The following is a 15,972-nucleotide window of genomic DNA, read 5'->3' as shown; positions in this document are numbered from 1 at the left end:
GGAACAAAGTGCGTTGAGAGCCTTCACAGAATTTCAGCCATCATGTTGAGCAGCGTTTATTTATTTACATTTTGAACACCGGATAGCTAAGCACGCACAGAGCCTGCAGTAAAGCGAAGCTGGTGTTTTCGTGCTGCAACAGAATATCTTAAACACAGCAGTGCATGCAGATACTGTGAACGTGCCCATTACAAAAACCAAACAAGAAAATATCATAAGAGGTAGACTTAACATACTGAACAAATAAACACATGGCAAAGCATATTGTTTAACAGTTTGTAAGTGTGTGTGTGTATGAATAATTGCTTTAATACTTTAAGTATGAACTTCACATTTTCTTTAAATCATAGGAAGACTTTTTTGAGAGAGACACCAACATTATTCTTTTTTTCTTTGATTGGAGAAGGGCTGAAGTCACAGTGACTGGACTCCATTTTTATCGCTGGTGCTTTGGATCCCAATCCCAGCCTAACTGTGTTTGCAAGAAATCAATCTGCTGCTTTAAATAAATAAGTTTATTGAAATGAACAATCATTAGCTTTAAATGAAAATCAGGGATGCAGGATTAATCATATTACATAATCATGAAGACTAAGGAGACATAACTCATGTATAAAATAAAATAAAATGAAAAACACAAGTTTTGTCCATTCACAGCTTTAAAAAAAAACCCCTCCATTATTTGTTCTTCTTCTCCTGAGTAGCATCAAACCATGAATCCAGCAGTTTTTTCATGTAGTACAACTGCCAGCCGTGCACTTGAGCAGCAACCACTATAACGATGTACGCAGCAGTCACTGCAGAGCAGCCAAAAATGAAGCGGAAGGCTTTTCCTTGACGGAAGAGCTGCTTTGCTACAGGAAACATCTCCATGCTACCATATATAAGAGGTGCAAAAGAGAACAGCCCTGCACTGATCATTGACAGGACCAGGTAGCTGATGTTGTTCTTTGGGAGGGACAGGCTGCTGAAGAGCAGAGGGAAGATGCTGAGCAGATAGGGGTACTCCCACTGGTACGGCATGGACACAGTGTCCTGTGACACAATGTTGAAGTGGCTGACGGTCACTTGCGCGGCCACCAGCAGCCAGATGAGAAAGTGGACCACGTTTAACTTCCGTATCTCTGACTTCAGGGAAGCGCTGCAAAAGAGAAAAACAGACCATCAGACTGCAACTCAGAGACAATGTTCATATTTATTGACAAATGCCAAACATAGATACTTGCTTCATCTGGTACTGTGGGGCCATCCTTAGTTTGTTTTTCATGTTTGGAGAAATCTGTTAATGCACAAGACAAATAATGTAACATGCAAATGACTGCAACCAAAGAGCATACACTCCTAAAAAAATGTGACAGATTTAACCTGCTAATGTCCCAGTGTGCGAATAATCAGCCTGGTAAATGCAAGGACACCGTGATGAGAAAGATAATAGAGGAGACAGATTCAGCCATAATAATAATAAACGTCACCGTTTCCCAGCTCTCACAACATGATGCAAACAGCGATTTAAACAGAAAACGGCCGTTTTCGCGCAGACTAGTAGGCTGGGATTTGAAGCATTAGCTGCTGCTGGCTAACCTAGTTTAGCGTTTACTTTGCACAGATACGTTTTGTACGTTAGTCTAGCATTTTTATTTATTTATTTGTTATCACCAGTAACGATAGTAGCAGAGTGAACGTGGCTTACCGATGATGCTTACACCTGACTTTTTCCACGTTTGGCCGAGCTCCTTGTTTAAATTTCTATCCAAAGGAGATGTGCTGACTGAGTGAACATCAACGACAGCTTTAAGCATGCGCACTGACGACCGACAGCCCTCGGCAGCATCAGCATCTTCTTTTCACGTCACAATCAATAGTTCTGTTATCTGATACTCTTTATTTGGTAGTATTGATTAAGTTAATTAAGTTGATTAAGCATAATTAGTCGCCACTCTACAGGGCTAAAATACCATTTTTTAAAATGTTTTTCTGCAAAAACGAAAAAGATGCTGACTTTAAGAAATTTGTTTACATGTAAAATTTTCAGGTAATTTTGCTACATATGTACAATTGAAAATGTCAAATTGAATTGAATTTGGTCAAATGAAGTGTACTTGATTAGTATACGTTCATTTAATTCATTTTAAGCATATAATGATTGATTATCTAAATATAAATTATTTAATATAAATGTAAATAAATATTTACAGACTGGAAACCTGTCTAGAGTGTACCCTGCCTCTGTGTTTTTGTTTGTTTGTTTGTTTTATTGTTTTTAAATCACACTATTAGATCGAAATTCAGTGCTACAAAGCATACTTAATATCGATATTGATTTTCAGGCAACAGTTCTTGATGAATACACTTTAGGCATCCTGATATATGCATGGCTACATTTAGTAAATTATATTTATATGATGTAAAGTTTATTAAACCATGAGGGTCAAGTGGGTCAAATATGTTAAGCCTATAAAACCAGATCTCATGGAGGTGTTAAGTGAATGGCAGTGTGATTTTTTTTTTTAACTCATATTTCTCTTCAAACTCCCTCTGATCTCTTCTAAAAATAAAATACAAATTTTCAAGGATAGACAAAGGATATGACACTCTTGTTGTTCATTTGTCCTTTTAAATATAAACTGCTTTCTGAAAACAAAGAATTAAGAAATGTTTCATGACATATGTTGTCTTGGGTTAATGAATAAATACTGCTACTATGGCTAGTGCTTACTGCCATTCACCTGCTTTGCATAATGGAATATTATCAAGTTGGTGGATTTAACATTATTTAACAGGAGTTTAATGAGATATGTGTGACAGTCCTATCAAATTTTTTACTAAGGAGTCTTCCAGTGCTTTCTTATTGTTTGCTCTTTAAATGTGCCATAACAGCTTTAGTCAAACGGGTTTCAGCGAAGCTCAAGATGATATATGTGGCAATTCTTTTAATCAAACAATTTTTATTTAGAAAAACATCACAGACAATAACAACAAACTTGAAACATTGATACACATAATTTGATTACAATGACAATATTGGCACCAAAGTCATTTTCATTTCCCGTGTTTTTTTTTTGCTGTTTATTGCATGCAAGTCATCAGCAGTAAAAATTACAATAACAACAATAATAATAATAAATTAATGACATAACTGTTGTTAATCAATTGCTGCAGCATTCAACACTTGCTTTAAGTCCATTAATGAATACAGAAAAACATGTAAAGGAAACACACTGCAGATACAGGAAACTTAATTTGGTTATCACTCTTTTAAACATCTATAAACTGTGTTCCACATATTATGCCATCTTATTTGTAATTATACTCATAACAACTATAATGCACTGTGATATGCTTCTATGGAAAAAATAATATGGCCTGCAAAACAGTCAAAGAATATAATCAGTTGATTTTTATGTAAAAGCAGTAAATAAAAATATTAACGGGTAACACCGGTTTTGACTTTAAAGGACGACTCAGACTCAGCGACTTGTAGTTCAGAGACTTGTTACCTATCAATGGGATTGGCTGTGGAGTATTGTTTTTCACTATAAACCGTCTGTAAACATGCAACTTTGTGTTTGTTTTCACGTAACACTGACATATAATTCAACTGTTTAGTTGGTGATAAAGAATTTTTGTTAAGTGTGAAATTTTATGACGATAGTGTACCAATATTTATTAGAATATACTGAGTGGTTTTAATAGATCAGAGCAAAACTGTGTCCTATTTCCAATTCTAATACAGCACAGTAACCACAAACCTACCTCACAAAAATAAAACATAAAACTTATGATACGTTCTTAAACTTTAAACCTCACTCAAGAGCAATAATCAGCCAGCAACACACTCAGGTTATTGACTTAATTTTGACAATCTATGCGTTGTGTAGCGTCTTTCTAAAGAAGAGTACACTAACTGCTGTTTCAGCTCACCAACCGGTGCCAGTCGTCCCTTATACATACAATTCCTTCACTCAAGTCTTGTTCTTAACAGTCCAGTCTACTGAAAATTAGAATTAAAATGATCTTTACCCCCAAGTTTAGTCCTCTGCAACCCAACGTAGATACCAACACAAATAGAAATGTATTTCTCTAAAAAAACAAAAACAAAAATAAAACATGGCAATGTGCAGACTGCTGTAATGCAAACTTCATTGCTCCAATCTGAACTCTCATTTGAAAGAGATTTTTTTTCATACTTATTGTTATCAATAGAGAAAAGTCATTGATTATACAAATATATGCATGCAAAAAAAAAGATTTCCTGTTGAAATGAATGCTATCTTACTATTTTATACTTTCACATTATATGTTGCCACATGGGGTAGCTGCCAATTTTAAAGACATACAGGGACCAAATCTGACACAGCTGCAACAGTGTGACTATCATTATACCATCTCTTTTTACCCTCATTTACTTATACTTCCCTTCTATGTTTATACTAATAACTTCCACTCTTAAAAGTCGTGTATGAAAGTACCTTTGTAGCCATTTCTAAATTCTGTTTTTTTTTTCTTTTTTACATTCTTTTATACCATCCAGTGCTGTAAAAGAAAGATTTTTGCTCTCCCAATTAAACCATCTCTTTGGCTTCGTACAGATTTAATTTGCCAGATTTAATATCTTCTTTAAAATATTTTATCTTGTCTTGTCTGTTGACGAGACTATTTGCTTTGACTTTGCATTAAAAGTAAGCTTAATGTAAGGTAATCTGTGTTTTATGTCATACAAAAATAAGCACTTGTGTTCTTCTTACCAAAGCCTCTCTCTCTGCAGTTTGTGGTTTTACATTGGATATAACAAGTACCCAGTGAAGGAGGAATGCACATACTGTCCAGCATAAAGTCCTGAAGCCTGATCTGAGGGCAGCTGAATATACACAGTGTCCCCTAGCTGTAGAGGTAATACTGCACTCCCTGATGCTTGGTCTAGGAAACCCTTTTTGTATTCATCATATGTATACATTACGGGCTCATTGTTTCTCATTAAAGCGACCCAAACATTAGTTCCTTTGCAATGAATGTGGTAGGCAAAGTAATAAATGCCAGGTACTTCACAAGTGAAAATTCCTGTCTGGGGGTTGTAGTTTTGGCGACCATTGTACAAAAGCTTGTCAAAGATGACTGGAGTGCCGACAGGTGGAAACGGAGTCATTGCTATAGCTGTGAATGCTGGCATTTCCAGCCCACTGGGACCCATTACTTCTGCCCCATTGCCTCCATACTTGCCCTTCTTGCCATAACTTCCAGCTTTAACACCGTCTAGTCTTGGGCCCATCTCAGAAAGCACTCCTGCCATTTCAGGTGACACACTAGGTATTCCAGGTGGACCTGGTGGTCCAGGAGGGCCAGGCAGACCTCGTTGCCCAGGGGGTCCTGATGGACCTTCTTTTCCTGGGGGTCCTATGGAACCAGGTAGACCTGGACCTCCTTCAACTGCAATGCCTGGTGGACCAGGAGGACCATAATCTCCTTTTGGTCCTTGAAGACCAGGGGGTCCAATTGGTCCTGCTGCACCATCCATTCCTGGGATTCCTTTAGGGCCTTGTGGTCCCACTTCACCTGGTTCACCTCTTTCTCCTTTGGGACCAGGAGGTCCTGAAGAACCAGGAACACCAGGTAGACCTTCAGGTCCAATGTCTCCTTTGGCACCAATTGGTCCTGGTGGGCCTCTTGGTCCTGGCTCTCCCTGGTCTCCTGGCAGGCCATCCTTTCCAGGTAACCCTTGAGGACCAGGCTCACCCTGGGCTCCATCAAAACCTTTAGGTCCTTCTTCTCCACAGTCTCCTTTAGGACCAGGTGCACCCATAGGCCCTGGGGGTCCAGTAGGACCTGGATGACCTTCAGGACCTTTTGGTCCAGAAGGTCCAGGCATACCAGGTAGACCGCTGTAACCCTTATCTCCCTTTGGTCCAGGTGATCCAGGTGGCCCACTCATACCTTTATCACCCTTTGGTCCTGGGAGTCCCGGTTTACCAAGTCCTGGCAATCCTGGCTTTCCTGGCAAACCTGGTGGTCCTGGATGACCTTTCACACCTGGCATGCCTGGTTGTCCTGGTAGACCATTTTGACCTGGCTTCCCTTGACCAGGTAGACCTTCTGGGCCAGGCTGTCCTTTTTCACCTGGTGGTCCAGCTGGCCCTTGATGTCCTGGATGTCCCTTTTCCCCTGGTGGTCCCTGTTGTCCTGGTGTGCCATTCAATCCAGGTTTACCAAAACCAGGCAATCCTCTTGGACCAGCAGGCCCAGGGAGCCCTGGAAGCCCTTTGTGTCCAGGTGGTCCCGGCAGCCCCATCCCTTTGTCTCCTTTAGGTCCCGGCAGTCCTGGTAAACCTGGAAGACCTTTGTGACCTGGCTCACCTTTGGGCCCCATTTGACCTGGTAAACCTTGAACACCTGGTTTACCTATTCCTGGAAGTCCAGGTGGTCCTGGGGGTCCTTGAGGCCCTGGCTGTCCTGGTGGTCCTTCTTCACCCCTAGGGCCCATTTCTCCTTGAGGGCCATCAATACCAGTTCCTCCAGGTTTTCCAGGAAGCCCAGGAAAACCTGGTTTCCCAACTCCTGGAATTCCCGGTGGACCAGGAGGTCCAGGCCGTCCTGCAGGTCCTGGCAACCCATTCCCTGGAGGCCCAGGAGGTCCTGGAGGTCCCTCTGGTCCAGGTGGCCCAGGTGGGCCAGCAGGGCCTGGCTCTCCTTGGGGAATTCCCTCAGCACCACTAGGAATTGTCTGGCCTGTGAGAAATTGGTACATTATTCACACAGAAATAATAAATCTAAAAATTCACAGACACATATTGTTTATAAAGTTTTAAAATGACACATACAAATGAAGATTTGTTTCAATTTCTTTAGTTTAATATAAAAATGCCAATGATGACAGGTTGGCAGATATAAAATAGTATTTTTGCAGCAACAAGTTGATTCCCAAAGGCCTGAAAACTTGGTGTGGTGTGCAGTGTGTCCCTTAAAATTTTGAGGAAACTGGAAAAGTGAAGAACAAAAAGGTAAAAAGGTGTGATATCATCTTGACAGAGAACAGATCAAAAGGCAGCCAACATATAAAGAAGAGCTTTAAATGTCCTTCAAGAATCCTGGAGAACTATTCCTGCAGATTACGTGGAGAAATTACAAGAAATCTTTTTTGAGAGAGTTGAGGCTGTGTTGAAAAATAAAGGAGGCCAAATACTGACTTCCACCCACACTGACTTCCAATGTACAAACTCTGTTTTTGCCTTATATAGTGTATTTCGATTCATGATTGTACATGCTTCAATAAACTGCTGCATCTATTTCCATTTTCATAGCAAAATGTAAAGAAATGAGGGGTGACTCAAGACCTTTTCATAGTACCGTGTAACTAAGTACTTATATTATAAACTTAAGAGACATCTGTTTACTGGTCATTCTTTAGCTCAATAGTAGAGGTTCAAAATCCACATGTATGCATTGCTAAACTTGGTGGTATAGGTCTTTAAAACTGTTTTCTTACCTTTGTCTTTGCCACCATTGTAGCTTCCCCCCTTATGAGCATTTTCCTTTCCCTTGTGCATGGGCATTGGTGGGAGCTCCTTGCTGTAATGGGGATACTGCAAATAGGGCATGTCTTTGCCTAGGTACTGCTGCTGAGGGAAGCCACCTTTGCCCATGCCAATATGTTGGATATGCTGCATCGGTTGGTATGGCTGAGGATGCTGCTTGTGACCGTAGTATGCTCCTCCACTCACAAAGGTAAGAACTACAAGCTGTAGCAGGAAGAGGGGGGCAAGGAGGGGAGGCATGGCCAAGGCCTGTATGGTGGGTAGAGAAGACAAGATATGATGAAGCTCCAGATGTTTTTACAACTTTTTTTTTTTTTTGATGGTATGCAGATAAGTATTTTTTGCAATACCATGAACCTCAAGTGGATAGCTCTATCTGCAAAGTGGAGGCAGTGTACAACCACACTCTGTCTCCCTCTGCTGGATATACAAAGGGACAATAGACTTGCACCTGACGTGAGTCTCAGTACCTCAGATATAACACTGTTATTGGCAGACAAAAAGTTTGAGTTTTTAATTTGTTTTCAGGACCATCTCGATAAGGAGAAACACAATAGATTAGGGAAGTGAGCTTGGCAAAAAGCTAGGCTATTTTATTCCTTTTGCAGCTCAGCAGTTAGCAGCCAAGCCTAACATTAAAAAAGTGATTAGGTTTGACAATTTTACTTAGGATATTCTAGAAAAGTACAATCATTATTATGACCCTCTAGAAACATTTTTTTCATTAAACAAAAAATGATAAATGCCTTCAATGTCCTAATATTACACTTGATCTTCAGATCTCTTATTTTTACTCTCCTAGAAGAAATCTTTTAAATTAGCAAACAGGTTTTATGAAGAAAAAAGCTCAAATGAAATATAACAATCAAATGGAAAATTTTAAGATGATATATGTCCTTTGATTCATAAAAATGCTTAATATGATTTTAATACGATTTTCTAAATATTTTTCTTCGATACCCCTTTACTTGTGCTTTTTGCAGTTTAAATTTGACACTCAAATTTACAATTTTTACATAAAAACCACATATTTTTAAAAACTATTGATACAAGTTGTCTGGATTTCTGCAGCAAAGAATCTCAGTTTTTCTCAGAGTTCATGTCCTGGAAACGATCATAATTAAGCAGTAACACAGCAGTACCTTGGATATTTGCAGAGGTGACATGTGCAATACTATAACATTATTATTATTATTATTATTGTGATGATGATGGAGATTTATACAGCCTGAATGAACTAGAAGATTGTTAAGAGGAAGTAACTCTTGTGCGAACATTTGTTTTTTATCTTGTTTTTAGAAGTGGGTGAAGTATTTCTGCCACCTGTAAGCTAACTCACTGGTATGCAGTGAGTTGGCACTTGTTTAACAGTGCCTTGGACTGTTAAACAAGGCTGAAAATTCTCAATAATCGTGCAAAAATGGCAGAGAGAAAGATTCTGCCACCTGTGTTTGGCATAAGTAGACTACAAGATCCACATAAAACAAGCTGTGGCCTCCAACCTTAATGGCAAAGCATGTAATAGGAATCCAAACAGTAGACCGGTGTGTCTATTACATGCGTTGCCATTATATCGGGTTTTGTCCTCTCAGACTGAGTGTGCTGAGGTAGGATCTGTTCATTTTACATTCAGGTCAGTACAGATGTACTTATCTGTCAGCGAATAAAGTTGAAGCCCAACTGTGCAGCTTTTACCACCTTTTAATGTCCTTCAGTATATCCATTATTTCAACCTTAAACTGCTTTAAACAGAAAACTAAAAACAAAGCAAGTAAAAGCAACTTTTCTTGGCTCCACTGAATATAAAAATGGTTTTAAGCTGCTCCTCTGAGTATATACTTATCTGATTCAGTCTTTCTTAAAAGTATCTTTTTCATCTCAGACTGAGTCCTCTTCCCTACTCCATGCACAGCTTCAAACACAGTCCTGGTCCAAATTTTATTACAGCCAACTCATCTCTAGCTTCACATCCTAAACCACATCCTTTATGTCCTCTTCATCACCGGCACTTTGGATCTTTCCTGCATTTTGACCTTTTCTCAGCTGTCTGGTGATTTTGACATGGCAATGCCACTGTCTCCCCCAATGAGAGCTTGCCTTTGAACAGAGTCCACCAAGTTTCTGCGGTGACAGAGGCCAGACGTGGCAAAGAGTCCACAGGGATGCCACTGACGTCTCTCAACAAGAACTGGGACTCTTTCTTTTTTCCCCCCATGCGAATTGGAAGCTGTTCAGTGTTTCCATTATTCTTATCGGTGGCATGAAGCCTGAAGACGTTACACACAATTATAAATGTAATGACTGAAAGGTGTGACTAAAAGGGCTGGGTGAGTGGGTTAGAAAAAAGACATTAACTGAGCCTAAAATATTTCTTAGATTAAAATAATCAGATGCATTTTTGCAGTGGTGATATCAGTGATGGATATTTAATACTGTGTAATGATTTTGACCAAACACCATATATGTATGAAACAAGCAAAGAAAACAAATGTGGCAGTTTTACTGCCCTTCAGGTATGTCCCAGCTCAGAGCTGGTATGTGGATATGTGTGTGTGTGTGTGTGTGTGTGTGTGTGTGTGTGTGTGTGTGTGTGTGTGTGTGTGTGTGTGTGTGTGTGTGTGTGTGTGTGTGTGTGTGTATGCATAGATGTTTTTAAAGTGGTGGAAATATTCTGACAAAACTTGCAGATCAGAGACACCACACAACGAAGGTCTGTTCAGTGTCACATAGCAACACTAAAGAGTTGTTATGGTGCCTGCAGAGAGATGGAAATACCTCCTGTCTTTACCTCCCGTGCTTTTCTCCAGCACATTATTCTACATAGGTGTTGCCTCCCTACAGACTTATTCATACACCAAGGCCACTTTCAGACTTTGACATAAACATTAGGCAGCAATTTCCAAGTGTCAACTTGTTATTAGAGAAAACAGAAAGAGAGAAGCCTGGGTTTATAACAAAGTGCCTCTAAATGATTCTGTTATACAGACTAAGTGCTAATATCATTCTTCTGTGTCCACACAGATGGCAGACATGGAGTCACGTATAAATGTGGCACAGATGTGAGAAGACATGATGGCGTGAGTAACGTGTTGTGCCGTTTCTCACACCTGTAGGATTTACAGTTTAATTCTTGAAGTGCTGGTGTAAAACAATCCAACTACCTCAGTGATGACTCTCTGACAGGCAATCATTTGTAGCAGGAACAGCAACTATGTTTTTCATTTCCATGCCAGGCAGATGCCACCCGTGTGTCATTCGGTTCACACTCCTCTCACAGATATTTGTTTCAAAGACAGTAAAGAAAAATTAGACTTTCTATAATAATATTAATATTATAAATTGGAATTGGTATTTTCCTTTGCAATTGTATTTTCTACATTGCATATGCAGAAGTTTATGGTCATTCAAGCGGCTTTGGGAGAGTGTACTTTGACACAGAAAGGTTTGAGTTGCAGTCTTAAAACAATTAGCTTGGTGGGAACACTCAGTAAAAGACACCAACACTATAGTCAACCATGCATTTATCTCCAAAGCCCCTCTGCATTGAGCAAAAACATGTTGATGTTTAGCCGCTGCCTTTGCATGGGCAGTTGAAGTCATGAATGTCACAACTTCATCACAAACCAAATTTTAAAAATGTAAGCTGGTTATGGAGCTAGACACAAACTTCATCTTGTATATTTTATGAGATGGAAACAGTCTCTGAATCTAGGTAATGAAAGCCACGCACAAGTGCTTTCATCTTGCATTCTTTCTCATGGCCAGCAGGGGGTGACTTCTTTGACCATAAAAAGTGAGACTGCATATAAGCTTATGAGAGAATAACTGTAATGCTCACTTAATATATGTCCAAAGTAAATACTTTCCAGATAACTTAATGGTCTCAATCAATGTTCCCTCTAAGCTGCGCACGTGCGCAATTGCGCACTGCTGGCATGGTCTCTGCGCACAGAAAATCTGTGTTGCGCACAAAAAAAATCTAACCTGAATTGAAATTAAAATTAATACTTTAACAATTCTGTTTTGCAGTGTTAGTAAGTGACTGGCTGCTTCTATATGGGATTAGAACGATGCCACCTTATCCCATAGTCCAGCCAATGATGCGATTTACATTCGTAAATACGCAGCTAATCAACGTGGTTGACAGGCTATGACAGCGTCCTTATGTGCCGACACCGGTGTTTTAGCTAGCAAAGCGGTGTGTCTGATGTGGAGTGAAGCCACGTTAATGACAATGTGTACAACCATTGGAGATGTGAGCAGGACAGACGGAACAACTGACGGAAAAAGTGTGGACTTTATACCAGTTTTTAAATTGTGTTGATAGGCCACGTAAAACCAGAGTTATGAAATAAAAATGTGCAATGTTTGGTTTTCTTCCTGAATACTGTCGTTGTTTATATTTACTGCGGGAAGAAACGGTAAAAACGGCGTTTTATAAGAAAAAAGACTCGAAAGCATTCTCCACCTGTGAGCAAAAACAAACCCCCACCCCCTCTCTCTTTCCTATTCGTCCAAAAAAGTACCATGTCGACCAATCAAAAAATGATATGGCAACCCGGCATTTAGTTGTTAAGAAACGGGAGGAAGTTTTAGGAGTGACGGCGGTTTTGAGATGTGAGAGATTTGAGACGTTTAGCGCAAATCTTGTGTAGTTAGTGTGTAGTGTAGTCAGTAGTTTTGTTGTGTGTGTCAGAACAATGAGGCGACTGCTGAATGTTACAGGTGTTACAGGAGTGATACATCTCCTGCTGTCAGGCCTGCAGGTATCAGGCTGTTGTTCTCCTTTATCTCATAGTGGACAGAAATTATTTTTGGAGTGGCACAAATAATTTGTGTGGCATCAGATTTGATGCAGAACAGCTGATTGTTCTGTAAATAGTTTGAAATGTTTATTTAAAAACGCCTTGACTGCATTTAAAAAAAAAACAGCTGCAAAAAACTTTGTTGTTTGCCAAACTGAGTTACGTTTTTGAAGAACTATATAATTGCCCAGCATTGGTCATTATATACTGTATTTTGCAGGCAGAGAACTACAGGACTCTCTCCCAGACCACAGACTCATACTCATAATACAAGTCAGAGCTTTTTTTTTAAAGAAAGAAAGTTGTGTTTTCAAAATTGGAGTTCAAGTTATTTTTACTTCCAATGGTGTTAACATACTACACAGGTCAATGGCTAGATTTTTTTTTACATTTTCATTGTAAGTGGGCTAAAGGAGTTAATTAAAAGTAGTCTAACATAAACGTAAATGCTGTAATTTGATTATTTTAATAAACCATGTAACTTGGATGGATTAGATGCTGGTGTGACCACAGTGCACATGTCTGATGTCGCTCACAGTGGTCCAAGGGATCGCTCAGGGAGTTTGTGTGTTCGCTCAGACACATGAAAAATTAGAGGGAACATTGGTCTCAATTACTGGTTTGAAGTCTTAGTTAATACAGCATGATGTTAATTTTGTGAATTATGTTTCCATTTCGAAAAAAGTCCCTGATAAATCAGGGTGTGTTTTAGGGTGTGGCTAAAGTGATTCACAATATTCTACTGTTTAATCTCTTCTTTTCTTGATCAGATCCATCTCTGATTTGATAACCCTATTTTCAAAATAGTAAGACATCCATCCATCCATCCATCCATCAATCCATCCTCTTCCACTCCAGGATCATGGGGAGGATAGACTAGCTGTGGTGTCATAGTGAGAGTGAGAGTAGGGTGCACTCAAGATAACAGCGAATCAGCAATAATCAAAATCTTTCACATAGTCTGTCATTGAGATATTTAGTAAAACACCACAAACAGTTACCTCAGGAAAGCGTTAAAAGAGATTTATTTCTCTAAAGCTGTGTCATTAACTATAACAAAAGCTTATCCAAACACATTTGTTGAAATTTCTCTCAGGATTTCTCAGGTGTTACAAAATGAGTATTATATTCTATCAACCTGGCTCCTATAGTTGGATAATTAATCTTCATTGAGCATTACGTAAAATGAGACGTCAGCCTTTGGAGACAAGGAGTTACAAATGTCTGCTTTAACAACCCTGTTTGTTCAGCATCTGCTGCCAAGCTCATATGTGGCTCGTCACACACCACTGGGCTCTCAGCATGAGCTGCTGCTCAGGCACTTCTAAAAATAAGCAGGCAGAAGTAGTCTACCTTGTACGCCCATCTGTCATGTAGGTATTTGAATTAGTATCTGTCTGTTGAGAGTGAATCCTCTTCGTTAAATACTTCCAGATGTCCATCTTCTTGACATTTTACACAAGCGAAACACAGTAAATTGATCAGGGGTGGGAAAAAAACAGAAAGGACTCGTGGTCATCATATGGGTGTAACATGTCAGTTTTGCTTAGTCAACCCACACCTGGCGCACATCGAGGTGTGGGCTAGTGCAGGTCATACAAGTGGCAATCATTGAAATCTCATTAAAATTACAACAGCTGCACAAATCCCTGTAGACAAATATGTAAAGAAAAAGGCAGGCTGCCACTAAACTGCAGTGGGTCTAAATGACCTTACATCTTGAGTTTACCTTCAGATGTATTGATTGATTGATTGATTAGAAAAATCAAATAATAAAAAATTATAATAATAATTAATAATGTAAGATGATCAGTTTTTGTCAGTGATAGAGAAGCAGTTAGGAAGCGATGTGAGGACAAATAGTGCTCTTAAATATAATTAATATAGAAGTCTGCATCATCAGTTTCAATACAAAACAATTGGAAAGAATTACACAGATGACCACAACAAGTCACAGCTGATCGACTACTCTGGCACACGTGCAGTTATATGCACACAGCGATTGCGGCTGATGGATAAGGCAGCCAAGTACACACAACTAAGCGGTGTGGCACATTCTTACACAGACGCACGTTCAGTCTTCCTTTGCTTTACACTGAGATGGAAATATTAGCACTGTCTCCCACCCTCACGCCTTCAGACACATCTGTCTCTGACATCTGTCTGTCTACCCTGTCTGACAGACTTTTCTCACTGTCTCCCTTTCTCTCTGTGTCTGCACAGAGACATGTCTGTTCTTCAGCATCAGTCGCGTTTCTTTCCTTGATGTCTTCTCCTGTCTGTTTGCTCCTACTGACCTTTTTCCTCCCTTTGGAAACATACAGGCTCAGCGACCTGAGACCACTCAGTCACCTCCCAGACTGTGGTGGAGGTCAGAGGACAAGACAGCATGTTTCAGGAAACCACAGCAAGGAACGTTTAGTGCACACAATATTCACTTAGCCTTTATGATACAGGCTGTCTGACAAAAACAGTTTAATCCCCACTGAAATTGCTTGACAAACCACACTGCCTTCCTCTCTTCACCGCAAACCAGCTGCAGATTCATACTTAATGCCAGCAGTACCCTTGCACTCAATCTTGGTAACTGCCCTGGTGTTGGTTGTGGTTTCTCGGCGAAAGGGAAAGACATTTGCAGCTCCTCGGCTCCCTAAATGCAGCTTTTATCACAAAGCACACCTTGTAAAATTAACACCTCCTAGAGTCAAGCTGCAAAAGTCCTCATTCAAACAAACCCTATACACAAACCGCAGCAACACAGCTACACACACACTGCCACAGCTGTGCAGCTAAATGACCAAACTGTTTACTTCTTTCCCTCTGCTTTGCTCAACCATCATTCTGGGTTTTCACAGCATTCTTTTGTCCCTTTGTCCAATGCATTCCTGAAGTTTGGTGTTGTGGGGTACAGCTATGCTGTGCCTGCACACACTCACTGTTTAAAAAACTTTTGTTTTATGCACACGGCCGACTGAATCTGTTGCACAGTAAGGTCACAGGCCACAAGGTCACAGGCCACAAGTCAATAAAGAAGGACGAGAGAGGATCACTGAAACATTGGAGGCCTTCAGAAAAATCTCGTAACACTTGAAATAATTGCATAAAAATTCAAACTTTTTGAAAATGAAGTGTTTATTGAACCTTCTGACGAAAACAATAAATTGTTTTTTTAAGGGGGAGGGGGTCACACTGATCAAAAACTCACAGAAATGCATGTGTCAAATATGATACACTTGGCTTTAAAGGCTTAATAAAATATGTTCCCCTTAACATCATGTGCAAAAACAAAACGTATGCACAAACCAATGTAAATGGTTAGTGTCAGATTATTAATTTAAAAGTGTTTACTGCTGTTGTTGTTGTTATTTTATGTTGAAACTGTATGTGATGTGGTTTCCACTGAATGTGTGACCAAGAACAGTGTTAAGGTTTAGTTACCAATGAGCCACTATCACTGAGACTTCATCTTTAGGTTAGTTGCTGAAATGTTTAATACAACAGCCTTTGCTAACTGGGTCATGCAAGCAATGAGCATTCTGATAAAAGTTATGCTGTGCCATACTTAAGCAATATAAATGTTATTTTTCACAGTAATAAACTGTTTATGGATACTATAGAACTGTATTTTTTTTACTATAAGA

At 39.6% G+C, this 15,972-nt stretch overlaps 2 protein-coding genes across 2 annotated transcripts; both read right to left on the bottom strand.

Moving 5' to 3' along the window:
* Positions 1 to 43: 43 nt before the first annotated feature.
* jagn1a (jagunal homolog 1a) lies at positions 44 to 1,800 on the bottom strand. Its single transcript, XM_063498850.1, has 3 exons — positions 1,691 to 1,800; positions 1,227 to 1,279; positions 44 to 1,141 (listed from the first exon to the last, which is right to left on the bottom strand). The coding sequence occupies exons 2-3, from the start codon at positions 1,265 to 1,267 to the stop codon at positions 679 to 681; spliced, it is 504 nt and encodes a 167-aa protein (XP_063354920.1). The 5' UTR covers positions 1,268 to 1,279; positions 1,691 to 1,800; the 3' UTR covers positions 44 to 678.
* A 2,974-nt stretch (positions 1,801 to 4,774) lies between these two features.
* On the bottom strand, positions 4,775 to 7,766 carry col8a1a (collagen, type VIII, alpha 1a). The gene is made up of 2 exons (XM_063499225.1): positions 7,478 to 7,766; positions 4,775 to 6,720 (listed from the first exon to the last, which is right to left on the bottom strand). Exons 1-2 carry the CDS (start codon positions 7,764 to 7,766, stop codon positions 4,775 to 4,777), a joined length of 2,235 nt encoding a protein of 744 aa, XP_063355295.1.
* Positions 7,767 to 15,972: the final 8,206 nt, after the last annotated feature.

Source organism: Pelmatolapia mariae, linkage group LG16_19 (assembly GCF_036321145.2).
Source record: "Pelmatolapia mariae isolate MD_Pm_ZW linkage group LG16_19, Pm_UMD_F_2, whole genome shotgun sequence".
NCBI classification, from domain to species: Eukaryota; Metazoa; Chordata; class Actinopteri; order Cichliformes; family Cichlidae; genus Pelmatolapia; species Pelmatolapia mariae.
Note: the sequence above shows the minus strand (reverse complement) of the source record. Positions and strands in the feature narration are given on the sequence as shown.

Bases quoted from the DNA above. Each gene is read 5' to 3' on its own strand.
- col8a1a (XM_063499225.1), bottom strand. From the start codon at position 7,766: ATGCCTCCCCTCCTTGCCCCCCTCTTCCTGCTACAGCTTGTAGTTCTT. The intron at 6,721-7,477 runs GTAAGAAAACAG...AATTTCTCACAG, and splicing joins CAATGGTGGCAAAGACAAAG to GCCAGACAATTCCTAGTGGT.
- jagn1a (XM_063498850.1), bottom strand. From the start codon at position 1,267: ATGAAAAACAAACTAAGGATGGCCCCACAGTACCAGATGAA. The intron at 1,142-1,226 runs GCAAGTATCTAT...TCTCTTTTGCAG, and splicing joins GCCCCACAGTACCAGATGAA to CGCTTCCCTGAAGTCAGAGA.